Source organism: Suricata suricatta, chromosome 2, assembly GCF_006229205.1.
Source record: "Suricata suricatta isolate VVHF042 chromosome 2, meerkat_22Aug2017_6uvM2_HiC, whole genome shotgun sequence".
NCBI classification, from domain to species: Eukaryota; Metazoa; Chordata; class Mammalia; order Carnivora; family Herpestidae; genus Suricata; species Suricata suricatta.
Genome location: NC_043701.1, coordinates 160,258,223 through 160,270,759, shown reverse-complemented (window position 1 = coordinate 160,270,759; position 12,537 = coordinate 160,258,223). Strand labels below are relative to the sequence as shown.

Here is a 12,537-nt window from a genome sequence, read left to right as displayed (position 1 = left end):
GCCTCTTCTCTAAAGATTTAATGGACTTAGAGGCCCATAGTTTAGGAAAGTGGTTCATTTTGTATGACTCCTGAACAACTCAATCTTGGCAGTATAGGCATTTTGGGCCACGTAACCTGGGAGATAAGAGATAAATCTCATCTCTTTTTAAGAGATAAATCTCGCAGGTCTTAGAATCTAGGCAGATTTAGAAAGTCTTTCTTTGTGGACATTAGTATTCAAGTGATCAGCTGTGGGGCAGGACAGTTTTTGAGTTCACTGCAAAATATAGTCATCCATCTACCTCCAAAATGGCAACTTTTTCCCTTCAATGCCTGTGTCGTCTTCCTTTCTTCTTTCTCAGAGCCTGCTCTCAGAGAAGGATCTGATAAGCTCTTTAAATCTGAAGCATAAATGAATAAAGTCTCTCAGAGGTCAGAGCAGTATGAGCACTGTATTGGCATTTGGTTAAATGAATTAGATATAATTTTACTGCTCCCAGGGATCCTGGCCTTTTAGCCAGGAAGAAAAAGTTTTATACTAAACAAAGGAAGTTTGAGCTACATAGTTTGGGAGCATCAGTAGGCAGATGGAAAAGTTTTTAGAGGGATGGGCATCTTTCTCAAGTGTCCTGGTATCATACATATTGGAGACAGCCTACTCCATTTACTTCTTTGGCTGCCCTGCCTAAGGCACAGATTAAAGATTTTGTGATCTGGAAGATGGACAGTGGGTCTCACATAGACATTTCTGGTCTGAAACCCAAATATTCCTCCGAAGACAGCTCCGTGTTGGATGAAATCAGTGTGCTTTCTGTGGTATTCTTCATAAGTTAGTTTCTGACTTCAAATAAGCAACTTTTGGGAAAGATACAGAGTGACAAGGGGGTCTAGGTTACCATTTACTTGCTGTCAGCAGTTACTAAACTCACACACTGAAAAGGTGAGCTGGACCAAAGTCCTGATTGTTTTTTGTCATGCCCTTTATGGAAAGACAGTTTAGTGGAGTTCTAATTATTTCATTATGTTACTTGTGATTCTTTGGAGATCTTGAAAGTAGGCTGGTTTTGGTCTGTAGGATGGGCAGGTCAGTTCCCTCTTCCCTCAGGCTGCAAGCAGCTTCTTTTTCACTGCTGTAAAGGCCTCACAGGCACGGAGCCCCTCTCACGTTTCCCTGCTGTAAGTCTGCAATTCCCCCTTTCTCCACAGGTGGGCAGCATGTTCATAGCAGATGCCCATGAGAAAATCTCCGTACAGTAAGTGGCTGACATTCTTGTGCGGTGACTTGAACTTTAGTGTAGGCTATCTTTCTGGATCGGAGTGTGCAACGTTACCTCTTGCTAATCTTTTACGGATTCAGACTTTTATGGTGATTTAGCAAATGTTTCCTGGGTTGTAAACAATAATGGGCCCTTAGAAACCACTACTTTGGTCATTTCTGTTGAACCGAAGAAGCTGAAAAATGGTTCCCAGCTGTCTCTGGAATGAAATGAAAGGGGGTTGGGTGTCTGAGCCAGTTAAGGACTTAACTGGATTGGGGTAGAAAAATGAGAGGGAAAATAGGGAATGAAGTGAATAAGTACTAGTCCTAAGGAATTAAAATTAAAGCTCCGACTTCTTGCCTTTATACTCTTTATATAAACCCAATAAGGAAATAAAGGGAACATTAGAAACTCAAAGGGATCGATAATGGGGAGCTCGAATGAAATTGTATTGCATTGGTCATGGTGTTTTAACTCTTCCACTGTAAGAACCTCTCCAGAGTGTTCTCTCTCTTTTTTCTTTTTTTCTTTAGAACCAATGAGGCCATCCTTCTGGCACTTTATGAAGCTGTTCATTTAAATCGCAACTTCATCACAGTGTTAGCCCAGGTTGGTTATATTAAAAACTCCAATCCTTCTCCTCCCTGAATATCATACAGATTCACTCCATTGAAAAGCTGTACCCGTTTAGCCCCTGCTTTGTGTTGGTAAGTGGTAGTAACAAAGAGTTGTATCAGTTGCCTTTGGGTCGACCATCCTCAGCTATGTATGTTTCCCTCTAGTGCTGACATGGGCCTGATAACATGCAGAGTTAATAGTTTTGACCAATCTTCTAATTCATTTGACCAGTTTACTGATTCCGTTAACCCAGACAAGTTGAGATTACTTCATTTTGCTCACTGGCAATCCCTTGGTATTATTTGCCCAGGTGGATTTTTCTGTCAGGCTTCCTGCGTCCTAAACCACTGTGGAATTACAACTAGAGAGAAAAGCCACTTGTCTTATTATTTCACCAATTTCCAGAGAAGAAAAGTAAAAAATGTCCTATCTAGCATAAGGCTAGCTGTTAGGAGAAAAAATGGTCTACACACACTGAAAGCAGGAAGTCACAGAATGCTGAGTGCTGGGTCACTTCCTAGCTTGGGATGTCTTCTGTAGTTGGTAGAAAGGGACTAAAATAGGCCAGGAGCACAAGTGCTGGCCATGCAAGCTGTCTTTAAAAATTGATAAAGTGTTTGTATCTTAAAGTCAGAGTGTTTAAAATATGTATGTAAGTTTCTTTTAAAAGAACATTTGTTTATGTTTATGCTTTTTTCTCAAAGGGCAGATGTGTATGGATGGAATCACTGATTGAGTTTTAACAACAACAGAAAAATGAGGCCATGCTTCAAGAGTAGTGTGCTGGTTTAGGCTCTGCCTATGAGGACACTTGTCACTTATCAAGACTGAGAACATGAGAGATTTTATCCACTATTCTCATGATGTTTGTCTTCTCTCTGGTGTCTGTAACTGATGTTAAGGAGGGAAAAGGAAGGTGAAAGGCTGGAAAAGCTTTTGGGCAGGAGAAGGGAGTAGCCGCCCCTCCGCTTAATTCTCAAGAGCTAATGTGACACAGGTGTCTAAGGAAGGTCAGGGACAGAGGAGTCATCTGTTTGGTCCCACTGTGGCTGTCTCTCCCATGTCCCTGCTTCCACACTGTACGCTCTTGTTGGTTGTGGAACAGGGAGGCTGCCGTCTGCTAGCTCTTTTTATAGCACTTCTCGTCCACTTGCCTCGCCTGCACTTATTCGTCAGCTGTGTGGTCATCAAGACAGTCTGTAGATGTACTTGAGGTTGATCTGATGAGAGGAGTCCTTTTCCAGGTTCAGTCAGGATTGTAGATGCCCTTTTTTGGTAGAATAATCCCATGTATTTGTTTACCCCAGTTTTTTATTTGCATGGTTCTGCAGAGAAACTTATGTAATGGGAACTTAGTTGCTTAAAGAAAACTAGCCCACAGAACTTCTTATTAGAATTTAGCAAGCATCAACAGGAATCGCATTCTCACGGGAACTCAGTGCCAAAGCGGTCTCTCCTCAGTGAGCATTCCCTCTAATTATGAGGCCAGGAGTACCAGAAAGACTGTTGTGGGGAGGATATTCAGAACTAGGTTAGGTCTTTTCTTACCTGCCTCTGTTCTCTTTCAGAGTCATCCAGAAATGGGCTTGGTGACAACCCCTGTCAGTCCTGCTCCGACAACCCCCGTCACACCACTTGGGACCACGCCGCCTTCTTCTGATGGTAAAACCACCACCTCTTGTTTTCTTGATTAATATGATCTTGAATCTTTCAGGGTGAGTGTAGCTGTGTTGAACAAATAACACAGTTGTTAATTTTTTCACTTAAGAAATTGTCTGAGATGATGACCTTTAGGACTTCTGAAGCTCCAATGGAAATTTTGGAAAAGACAGTCAAGTGCTTTTCTCTGCGTTAGAAACCACATCCCTCTAGCTTGTCCTCAGGGAATGGTTGTGGAATCATGGAGTGCTAGATCTGAAAGGGACCTCTGCGGTCAGTGATGCCTGGCTTGCCAAACTCAGGATACTTGTGAGGCTCTGATGAGAAGGTCTCTCTGAAATAAATGTAAGATGGTAATGTTATCTCATGTTACCATTGGTAAAATGAGGGAATCGAGGCCAGAGAAAGAAGTGGTTCACCTAATGTTAGTGAGAGTTGAGACTAAGATCCAGGACATGCCAGGGCGGAGACCATATCTGTTTTGTTCACTATTGTCTATCCATTGTAGTGCCTGGCATGGTCACTGCTTAGTAAATATTAGTTGCATACATGCATGGGAAAGTAAACCTAGGACTTTACTCACTGATATGTGTCTGCCAGCACTCCTAGTGAGAAAACATCAAGCTTTGAGTGTATTATAATTGGAATTTGGTGGATATTTAAGACTTCTACCCCTAAAACACACACACACACACGCATATGGACACACATTTTTACTTTATAAATTTTATGGTTGGAACTTAAAAAGGTAACAAGAAAGAAGTTGTGAATTTTGCCCAGTAAATTTTGTTGTCACCTGAGTGTGTTTGATATACATTAACCTAAAAATAATCTTTGTTAATACTTGGTGTTTTAGCTAAAATGTATACTGAATTTTGAATAAAAAATATAGGAAATCTTACTTTGATCCTTTCTCTGTGCCTCTCTACTGTCTGTATGTGTAATGACCTTCTTTGATCTGCCTCCTTGAAATTTTCATACAGCATGTGTGGCAGCAGCATTTCAAGGTAGTAAAAGTGCCATTGGTAGAAGTGTGCCAAAAAGGTGCCGCTGATACTCAGGTCTGTGGTAGCAAACTGGATCTGTTTAGAACTGAAAGCCAAATTCCGAAATACCTTAATGAGAAGGAGCAAGTAGTAAGGATTGCCTACTTTCCCTTGCTTTGTCAGGTCACTGAAAAATCCAATGGAAATACTGTTCTTTCTCTTTAAGGACGAAGCCTGCCTGGTTACCATGGATATCAAAAAGCCACACACACATATATATCCGTCTCTCTGAATGCCATGTGATGTTGGGGTTTGGATGCTTCAGAGAACTGCCTTTCAAACTGTTCATTGTGAACACTTCCACCCACACACTTGATTATGCAATGGCAGGATTTGTGCTTACTTACCTACAACCAGTTGAGCTTTTATTTTTTCTAGTGGGGAGATGGAGTCAGCCCACTTTCAAATGACTGCCTCCCTTGTCAGAGGCTGCTGGGAAGAATTATGACGCCTAAGATCGAGGAATAACTCTTCCTTAAGAAGGGGATTTTAATTTTTTGAGGGATTTTATCCTCTCTTCTATTTTGTCCTTTTTCCTCTCTCCTAACTCATTTCCTATCTATAGGGATCCTAAGCATTATAACCTTGTTTCCAGGTTTTTGTCTTTAATTATGTATAGTGGTGCTCAGTGGCCCAATTATATTTAAAGGTATGTCACTGGAGCCATTATTTTTAAAAGCCAGGAGTTTAGATGTAACATTTGTTCCCAGCTCAGACTTGACATTTGACAACTCAGCCTTGGCATGAGAGGACTTCTGGTAAACTAAAAATACATATACTTCTATATTTCTACATATTATATAAGACAGTTTTCCAGTTACTGCTGTGTGTGATGGGGAAAAAAGTCCCACTTACCAGTTAGATTCCTCTTTGTATTGGACAAAGGAATGATTATGGGCTCTGAGCTTCAAAATAGGCTTATAGTTTGAAATGCTAGTCTCAGGTCATTAACCCATAATATGAATTAAGACCTTTTAGTATTTCAACATAAAAATATATTTGTCTTTTGTTAGTTTTGGGAGGCTGAACTGTGGGAAAACAGCCAAGGATTGGGCATGCTAATTTCTTCTCATAAGGCTTTCTGTTGTGCTTGTTGTGTGTTATGGAACGATTATATGAAATGTTTCCCATTGTTAATAAGTGTTCTCAGCATACATTATAATAACTCCAGAGGGAACCATTATAGTTATGAATACATATTATGAGTAATATCCCAAACTCAGCTGAGTTTTTGCAGGTGAAAATGCAGCAGAAAGCTATAGATTTTCTAGTTTGTCTGAGCCATCATGAGCCACCTTTTGCTTTTATATTGTGTCTTGGTGTAAAAACAGTTAACAGGATATCTAAGTCTAATTTAAAGTCTTAGAAACTTGAGAAATCTACATTAAGACTGTTCTAGGGCCACCTGCCTGGCTCAGTCGGTAGTTAGAGCATGAGACTCTTGATCTCAGGGTTGTGAGTTCAAGCCCCACATTGGTGTGGAGCATACTTTAAAAAAGAAAACAAAGAAACCAGAATGACTATTCTGTGTGGATTAGCCCTGGTTTGGTCCCTCATTGTTCATTAGAACTGTGGCTCAGAGAGTGGGGACAAGGGGTAATTTCTCTTGGAAATAATAGTAAGCAGCCAGGTATATAAAATTCAGTTTCCAGGGTATCCCAATCAATAGTATCCATCTGTTTTCAGTGCGGTATTCTTTTTCAGGTTCCATTGCAGGGGAGGGGGGGGCGGTACAGAAAGGCGGGGAAGGGATTAAGAAGTAGAATTTGCATGTAGTTCTGTCTTAACTTTTTTCCCCTACCGTCTTGGGTATTTCTAGCCTGAAGGCTTATTCTCAAAACTGAGCAAGATTTCTCCTTATTAGGAATGAATTGTCATTTATTTTAAGCAAGAGACTCATCAAAGCAAGGCTCATTTATATTCAATACAGATCTTTCCCTTAGGTACAAATCAGAGTGCCTTTAAGAGGGCCCGTAACACTTCTGGGTTACTTGAGGCTAAAAGCAAAATCCAAAGACCCTTGTTGGGAGAAAAGCACCATTCCAGAGACCTGCCCTCCTGCATTACAGGAAGGGGATTGGCCTCAATCTTGGAGTAGGAAGGGCTCTAGAGGCCTAGGAACAGTAGCTAAGGGTTTTATGCTAAGCGCTTGGTCCTCCCTCTTTCGTGGAAAAAGTTTATTTTGTGATTTCTTTGCCTGCTAGCAAATTGGCTATGTAAGTGGAAGTGGTAGATGGAGTACGTTATAGGCTAAGTGCATCTCATCTGTTCTATTCCAGTTATCAGTTCTGTGGAACTCCCACTGGATGCAGACGTCCAGACCAGTAATCTACTGATAACCTTCTTAAAGTACAGCTCGATTGTCATGCAGGACACCAAAGGTAAGGCAGGCTGCTTTGGGGGCTCAGGAAGCAGGAGTTGTGGAAGGCAGCTACTTAGCTAGAATCAAGGAGCGGCACTAAGGTTTTGAAACTTTGACAGGATGAACCATTGGGGCGTCCTGTACAGGGGGATGGTCCTGATTACTGGAAAACAGTGATTTCTCACTGCCAGATGGCAATTAGGTGGTGTTGGGAGAACCTGGAGCTGGAGGGGGAGTACTTCGAAAATAGAACAGGAAAAAAAATTGGTCTCTACAAAAACTAGCAAGTGGTTTTAGCAGATTTTGGTAAGTAGATGCAAACTCTATTGTGTGGGAAGTGGTGGTGGGGGGGGGAGATTAGCACGCATCAGGGAACTCCCTTGTGAGGATAAGAACTGGAAGCATCAGCTTGTGGTGAGAATTTGAGGACTGTTGTCCTGAGTACAGTAGGAGTGAGATTGAGAAGGACAGTATTCCTTAACACTGAAAACAGACGTGTCCTTACCCATCTAGACGTGTAGAGTGGAAGCAGGAGGGGAGTAGCTGTTGGAAAAGTTTGAGTTTGTTGTCTCTGGTCTCTTGCTCTTCATCTGTTACATCTATAGTCCTTTAACTGGTAGTAGGGAAGGGGATAGTTGGGCTAGCGTGAGAAGGGGTTGGGAGGAAACCCAGCAGATTCTATCCAGTATGTATCTCAGTCCAGTGGGAGCGGCAGAGATGGTTGGTGGGCCCCTGAGACTCGGCAGGTGAGATCTGGCAGGCCAGAGTAACAAGACTCTTGTGTGTTTGTTTCCTGAGGCCCTAGGTTCTCCTTTGTAGAGGGGGATAACCTCTTCCTTCCTCTAGAAGTGTCATAGCAACCACAGAAGGGACTGTATAGATGTGACCCTACAAATGAACTCATAGCTTTACTGGCTGTATAACAGTGAATTAAGGCCCGTGGAACTTACTTTCAGCTCTAATGATTTTATAAACCTCTTTGTCGTGGTCACTTTGTCATACATGAAATGGCAGGCAAAATTGAGGGCAGACTAATTGTAGCATGGGTGGTCTCAGGCTGTCTCTCTGAATTCAGGCTGGGATTGGTCTTTGCCAACAGGCAGCCTAAATATGGCAAGGGGCAGTGTTACGTATGATGGAGAATTAATGTCAAACATGGCTTCTGTGAGACTGAGGGTGTGGGGCGCAGAGGGAGAAAAATGGCTTCTGTGTGGCTACATTGGCTCAACTCTTGCTATCTGTTAATCCCGACCTTATGTATGCCCTGACTGATAGGGTCTCATTATGATTTTAGGAGCAATGGAAGCAACTTTTTCTTGCTCTGCTGTGTCCCCCTACCCAGATATTAGCTCTCTCTTCTTTATTATATATGATTTGATAACTATAAAAAGATACTTCTAATATATGTGAATATTAAATCGTGAGGCTTATAGTAAGTATAATAAATAGCACAAGTCATAAAGCATAATAATAAAACAAACATACGTAAACCCGCCACTCAACCTGAAGAAATCAGACTTTGGAAGGTACCTGTTGTTCCCAGATGCCGCCCAGTTGTTCCTCTCCTCTCCATTCCCTGGATTCAGCTCTGCTTTCAAAGCCTTTTTCTCCAGAGGTTCTTCTAATTTGGGGTGTTGTCTTCTTAAAGGAGTTAAAGGACTAACCTTTATAAGAGACATCAGGCGTGCCAGAGTGGCCAGAGTGGCTCAGAAATCAACCAATTCTTGATTTCGGGCCAGTTCATGATTCCAGGGTTGTGGGATCGAGCACCACCTTGGGGTCCGCCCAGAGCCTGCTTAAGATTCTCCCTCTGCCGTTCCCCATCTCCCTCTGCCCCTACTGCCTTCCTTTGCGTCTTCCCTACTCGTGCACGTGTGCCCTTGCTCTCTCTCTAACATAAAAATAAATAGACATTAGGCAAAAATATGTACATATATGTATATATGCATAAACTTTAAAGTTGATTCACCAAAATTTTACCAGTTAGGACATCTGGGTGGAGTGATTAAACTTCGTTTTTATTGTCATTTTTTGGTACTTTTCTGCGTTAAAAAAAGTTTATAATGAAATAGGCCTTATTTTTGTATTCAGAAATACTTTTTTTTTTTAAGTGGAGAGAGAGCTGCTGGCTTTTTTTTTTTTATAGGCGTTGCTTATCAGCTTTTGGGGAAAGGGAGGATAGTGCCAGAGAAATTACAGATAGGTAGAAGAATGTCTTAAATCTAGTTTTGCATAGGCCAGGGCATTTCTCCTCTGGCCGCCGGAGAGCTCTGACGGGAGTTCTGGGGAATGTCAGGTGAGCGGCAGTACTCTGTTTGCACTGTCCATGAGAAGAGATGAATGTATTTCTGGACCACAACCCCCATTATGCCTTCCAGTTGTCAGGTTTTTGTTGATTTTATCTTTGAGGAAGTAGCAGGTTAATGTCAGGGTGCGTTCTGTTAGCTCATTTCTACAGCACTGTAATCTGTTAGTAGATCATCTCTCGGAATGGACTTCAGTCTGGGTCCTGTTAAAGCTAATTTGAAACACCATAAACCATTTGTCCTTTTTGGATATGCTGGCATGAACCCTCTTTTTGCCTCCATTTCATGCCCTCACCCACAAAGATCCTGGGAAGTAAATAAGCTCTCATGGTTCTGGTCATTGGCAGTGGAGTAGCTCTTTCTTGGTTATTTGTGTGGGCCCTGCTGTTGAGGTCACCTTCCTTTTTAATAACCAGAATGTGGGTCCTGGGAGACCAGGGACCTTTGTTTAGTTCAGTGCTGTGTCTGTAATGCCTAGCACAGTGCCTGCCACATAGTAGGTACTAAGTAAATATTTGTAGAATGAATAACTTTGGCAGGAAGGAAAGAAAAATGATGAAGAGTTCACAGCTTTCCTGGTCATAAATAGTGTGCACAGTACAAGGAAAGGCATGGGCTGGACCCTGGTCTTCAATTAATTTGTTTCTGATTCCACGGCCAGTTTGCTATGAACAGTTATAAAACCCTCCTAGAGTTTGTTGGAGGTGGGCACAGATGGAGGTGCTTCTAGCTGGTAGATGGGAGGGGTGGGGAAGGGACCTGGCTATTCAGAAGCAAAGGGTTGACATGGAAGCAAAGGGCATGGCTCTAATTTGGGCCATGGCAGCAGGAGCCCTTATATTAAGTACATGGCTCTCAGGAAGGTGCTTAGTTGTCCACCAGACTGCCAGAATGTTTTAGAAAAAAATCATCTGGGGAAATTCTTTTGGCTAGTAGAAAAGCAAGAATTACCCAAGTAGAACCTTGATTTTCACTGAGCAATTTTGTGAAGGGGGGGAAAGTAGAAATGTTCATGTTGATGGTATGTATCTTTATTCTGTATAGAAACATAGTTTGGATGATATGGAGAGAAGGCTTTACTTTTTTCTTTACAGATGAGCACCGGCTCCACAGCGGCAAACTCTGTTTGATTATACTCACGTGCATCGCAGAGGTAGGTGCCGCCAGCCTTCTGCCAGGAGCCCACCTCTTACAGAGTGCTATCTTTTTTCTCCCTTCTCCTCTTGTTCCTGACTTTTAGGATCCTAAAGCTTGGGAGAGAAAAATCTTTCCTTTTTGTTTGTTTCCTCCCACTAGAATGGAAGCTCTGAGGGGCGCCTGGGCTGCTCAGTTGGTTAAGCCTGTAACGCTTGGTTTCGGCTCAGGTCACGATCTCAGTTTCTTGAGTTTGAGCTGCATGTCAGGCTCTGTGCTGGCTGTGCGGAGCCTGCTTGGGATCCTCTCTCTCTCTCCCTTTCTTTCTGCCACTTCTCTGCTCATGCTCGCTCTCTCTCATTGACTCAAAATAAATAGATAAAGTTAAAAAAAAAGAATATAAGCTCTGATAGCGAGTACTTTGTCTCCTTCACCAGTGTATTCTCAGTATTCTTAGTGTCTGGCACGTAATAGAGCCTCAATTAGTATTTACTGGATTAATTAATAATGAATTGTGTTATGAAGACTGCTATAATTTCAGACTGGAAGATGCGAACTCTTAAGAGTTCTTTTTTAATTTTTTAATGTTTATTCATTTTTGAGAGAAAGAGAGAGAACAAGTGGGGGAGGGGCAGAAAGAGAAGGAGATACAGAGAGAGAGAGAGAGAGAGAGAGAGAACAAGTGGGGGAGGGGCAGAAAGAGGAGACGCAGAAACTGAAGCAGGCTCCAGGCCTTGAGCTATCAGCACAGAATCCTCCATGTGGGGCTCAAACTCACAAATCGTGAGATCATGACCTGAGCCAAAGTCCGATGCTTAAACGACTGACCACCCAGGTGCCCCCTTTTTAAAGAAAAAATTTTCAATGTTTATTTGTTTTTGAGAGAGACAGAGAGCCAGCACACCAGGGAGGGAAGGGCAGAGAGAGAAGGAGAGTGAGCTCTTAAAAGTTTTAAAAAGAGACTTAAGCCTCTGTAGAAAAAATAATAATGCTCCTTGAAGCTGCCCATGTTGGGTTTTTTTGCATTTAGCAAAATGAAAAGAGGAGCTGGGGCGCCTGGGTGGCTCAGTTGATTAAGCGTTTGACTCTTGATTTTGGCTCAAGTCATGATCTCATGATTCATGAGTTTGAGCCCCACGTCTAGCTCTGAGCTGACAATGAGTAGCCTGCTTGGGATTCTCTGTCTCTCTCTGCCCACCCCACTCTCCTCACTGCTTGCTCTCTCTGTCAAAATAACAAACTTAAAAAAAAAAAAAGCTCAAGTTTCCCGTGGGAAGTGGTGGAGAGAAAAGCCAAAAAGGGGAATTGGAACCTGAGTAAAGTTGGGCTGATTGCAATCTGATGAAGAACAAGAAACCAAGGGTAAAAATAAGAGGTGGTTTATAAGGAGGCTCTTTTGGTGGATTAATTAGGCCTGAACTCACTCTGAATTCTGGTGGCAACACAGGTGTAAAAACAAAACCACAGAGCCCCAATGGTGTCACTTACGCTGATCCCTGGTTACTGGCAGAACTTGAATCAATTTAGAGCTAAATTTTCTCTTCAACTTCCCCCTTTACTGTTCCTTATTTTAATCTTTTCTCTCAAGAAAAATAGTAAAGGTGGTCCATATGGAGTTAAGATCTCAATCAGTTTTTCCCTTTTTGTATTCTCTGTGAAAAGATGACCTACTTTTCACCAGGTTATGGGTTGCTGGTTATAGGAGAGCTGCTTATTATTATTATTATTTGTAGTAGTAGTAGTAGTAGTAGTAGTATTTTAGGTTTTATTTATTTAAGTAATCTTGGGGCACCTGGTGGCTTAGTTGGTTGAGCGTGTTCGACTCTTGATTTTGGCTCAGGTCATGATCCCCAAGTTTTGGGATTGAGCTCGGAGTTGGGCTCCTTGCTGAGTGTGAAGCCTGCTTAAGATTCTCTCTCTCTCTCTCTCTCTCTCTCTCTCTCTCTCTCTCTCTCTCTCTCTCTCTCCCTTTTTCTCTTTCTCTGCCCCTTTCCCTGGCTTGCACTCTTTCTCAATCTCTCCATCCATCATGAGGCTGGAACTCATGACCCAAGATCAAGAGTCGCATGCTCTTCTGACCGAGCCAGCCAGGTGCTCCTAGAAGAGCCACGTACTAGCAGTAGACTGGTTGTAATTGCTTTTCCAAAATCTTTCTATCTTTGAAAGAGTTGT

The 12,537-nt window shown here is 42.2% G+C and overlaps 1 protein-coding gene across 3 annotated transcripts in view; it reads left to right on the top strand.

Annotated features, from left to right (window-relative positions):
- Window positions 1-12,537, top strand: part of ARMH3 (armadillo like helical domain containing 3) — a 170,878-nt gene that overhangs the window by 32,586 nt on the left and 125,755 nt on the right. For all 3 annotated transcript variants that reach the window (XM_029932439.1, XM_029932438.1, XM_029932440.1), the window contains exons 12-16: window positions 1,188-1,234; window positions 1,774-1,849; window positions 3,427-3,520; window positions 6,843-6,944; window positions 10,326-10,384. In XM_029932439.1, the coding sequence (XP_029788299.1) occupies window positions 1,188-1,234; window positions 1,774-1,849; window positions 3,427-3,520; window positions 6,843-6,944; window positions 10,326-10,384 (378 nt within the window). The remainder of the gene's footprint in view (window positions 1-1,187; window positions 1,235-1,773; window positions 1,850-3,426; window positions 3,521-6,842; window positions 6,945-10,325; window positions 10,385-12,537) is intronic.